At 35.0% G+C, this 2,397-nt stretch overlaps 1 protein-coding gene across 4 annotated transcripts in view; it reads right to left on the bottom strand.

The window, feature by feature from the left end:
* The window catches only part of RAB3IP (RAB3A interacting protein), a 49,993-nt gene that overhangs the window by 34,685 nt on the left and 12,911 nt on the right, over nucleotides 1–2,397 (bottom strand). For all 4 annotated transcript variants that reach the window (XM_007463545.1, XM_007463547.1, XM_007463546.1 and 1 more), the window contains exons 2-3: nucleotides 1,805–2,080; nucleotides 843–1,101 (exon numbers count right to left, since the gene is read on the bottom strand). In XM_007463545.1, coding sequence (XP_007463607.1) covers nucleotides 843–1,101; nucleotides 1,805–2,055 — 510 coding nt within the window. In that variant the 5' untranslated portion in view covers nucleotides 2,056–2,080. The remainder of the gene's footprint in view (nucleotides 1–842; nucleotides 1,102–1,804; nucleotides 2,081–2,397) is intronic.

Here is a 2,397-nt window from a genome sequence, read left to right on the forward strand (position 1 = left end):
TCCTGCTATTGATAATGTGTCTTCTGTTCTTTTTTATCAGTCTTATTAGAGGTTTGTCAATTTTACTGATCTTTTTAAAGAACCAGCACTTAGTTTCATTCATTTTCTCTGTCTTTTCTGTTGTCAATTTCATTGATGTCTGCTCTTTACTATTTCCTTCCTTCTGCTTGCTCCTGGTTTTGTTTTGCTGTTCTAGTTTCTTTAAGTGGGAGACTAGATTGTTGACTTGAAACTTTTCCCTTTTTCTAATGTATGAATATTTAGTGCTATATATTTCCCTTTAAAAATTTAATTACAGATGCAGAAAAAGAATGAGATATAGTCACAAATTTGGGAATAAATAGAAATTTAAAAGATGACCAAGTGAGAAACAGAACAAATTACTAGGAGAAGAAAATTCTCCAAGGTAAGGTACAGAAAATATTCATACCCAGCTGAATGGCAAGGCACCATTACTAAAACAGTTCCTCAAAACATAACGACTTGGACTGAATGGCTTCAAGTAAATAATCACAAAGTCAATTACATACAGAGAGGAAAAAACCCACACATGGAACATAACTCACCAAATTTGCATTACAGATAATGCAAGACAGGGAACAGGCAATGTAGGGGGGGGGGCACAAAAAGAATTTAAGAATCACTTTTTTCTAGTTTGTACTCTTAGATGAGCTTCTTTACTACTCAATTTCACAGATTCCTAAATGCTGCCCAACAGGAGCTGAGACTGTGCATATGCAAAAGATAAGTGTAGAACTGTAATGATTTCACTTGAGTTGCCCCATGGATAAATATTAATTTTGAATATAACATATGGAAGAATAAAATATCTTTTTGCTTACCCTCTGAGCTTTTGCAAGTTCTTCTTTTAATCTTTCATAGCCCTTTTCTCTAACTTCCAAAACAGATGGGCTTCGTAAGCGGGACAGACTATCAGTACTCAACCCAAAAATATCATCACTGCCATCACAAGCCTCTGTTATGGTAGCACCCTGTAAAAACTCCCTCTCTGCATTACAGTTGTCCTTTCTTGTAGTTAATTTAGTTAACCCAGCTGTGACTCCAGAGGTAGAACAAGGTGCTGGGTCTGTAACATGGATGCTGTAAAGGAGAGTTCAAAAAACATCAGCATGTGCTTAAATATAACTGGCATAAACACACGTCTATAAGTGCATTAACCAATCTGTTCACCACTATATCTAATTAATAGCATGTCCTGAGCCAAAGCAACCACATTTCAAGTCCTTCATAGCCACATGTCTAATGGCTATCATAATAAACAGCACAGAAACAGAACATTTTCATCATCCCAGAAAGTTCTATTGGATAGTGCTACTCTAGAACAGGGGTCTGCAAACTAAATGCAGGATAAATCCAGCCTGCCACCTGTTTTTTAAGGCCTACAAGCCAAGAACGATTTTTACATTTTCAATGGTTGAAAAAAACAATAATATTTTGTGGCACAAGAAAATTATATAAAATTCAAAATTCAGTGTCTATATATAAAGTCTTATTGGAGCGTATTCATTTACATACTGTCTACGGCTGCTTGCACACATTAACAGCAGAGTCTAACAGTTGCAACAGAGACTGTGTAGCCCACAAAGCCTAAAATATTTACTATTTGGCCCTTTACATAAAAAGTTTGTGACCCCTGCTCTTGAGCATTAACATGTATTGCTCTTCATGAACAACCTTATATTATTCAAATTTTCTAAAACGATAAAACTTAAAATAAGTTAACCAAGCAAACTTCGTTTGTTTAATACAATACTCTAAAACAAGCATTTTGATGATCTCCTACCTGACACTAGATATTTCTGCACAATTTAAACGTCTGGGGGATGAATACACAGGTTGTGTAGGAAGGTCGGAAACATCTAAGGCATTAGCCTGGATAGGGGCGGAGCATAGAGCTGAAGGATGTGGCCTGTAGATGACAGTTGGTGAGGTAGTCTGCTCTTGAGTTCCTGGTTCATACACACCAAGAAGGTCTGGAGAAGTAGGTGAAGCGAGGTTTACTTCATGGAAGCCTTCCAAGGGGTCATTAGCCATAGCAAATGCCTCATCATAGGATAACCTATGTTAAAAAAGCAGGAAATTATTTTGAGATAGTGACATTTAAAATTAAATTAAAATGTATATTTATAAAATGTGTTTAACAGCCCATTATAAACTATAAACTTACAACGAAAAGAGACAGCAAAGGGAAGAAACTACATTTAAAATTTATTAAGTGATCTCAGACTATAAACACTACAAAAGGCAAACAATCTGATTCAGAATAAACTTGAAAGTGATGGCTAACACTGTTACAGTGAGTAATTAATAAATATTTAACAATGAGGAATGAATAAAAATTTGCTTGATTTTTTTTTTTTTTTTTTTTTTTTTTTT

This window comes from Lipotes vexillifer, unplaced genomic scaffold, assembly GCF_000442215.2.
Source record: "Lipotes vexillifer unplaced genomic scaffold, Lipotes_vexillifer_v1.1 scaffold602, whole genome shotgun sequence".
NCBI classification, from domain to species: Eukaryota; Metazoa; Chordata; class Mammalia; order Artiodactyla; family Lipotidae; genus Lipotes; species Lipotes vexillifer.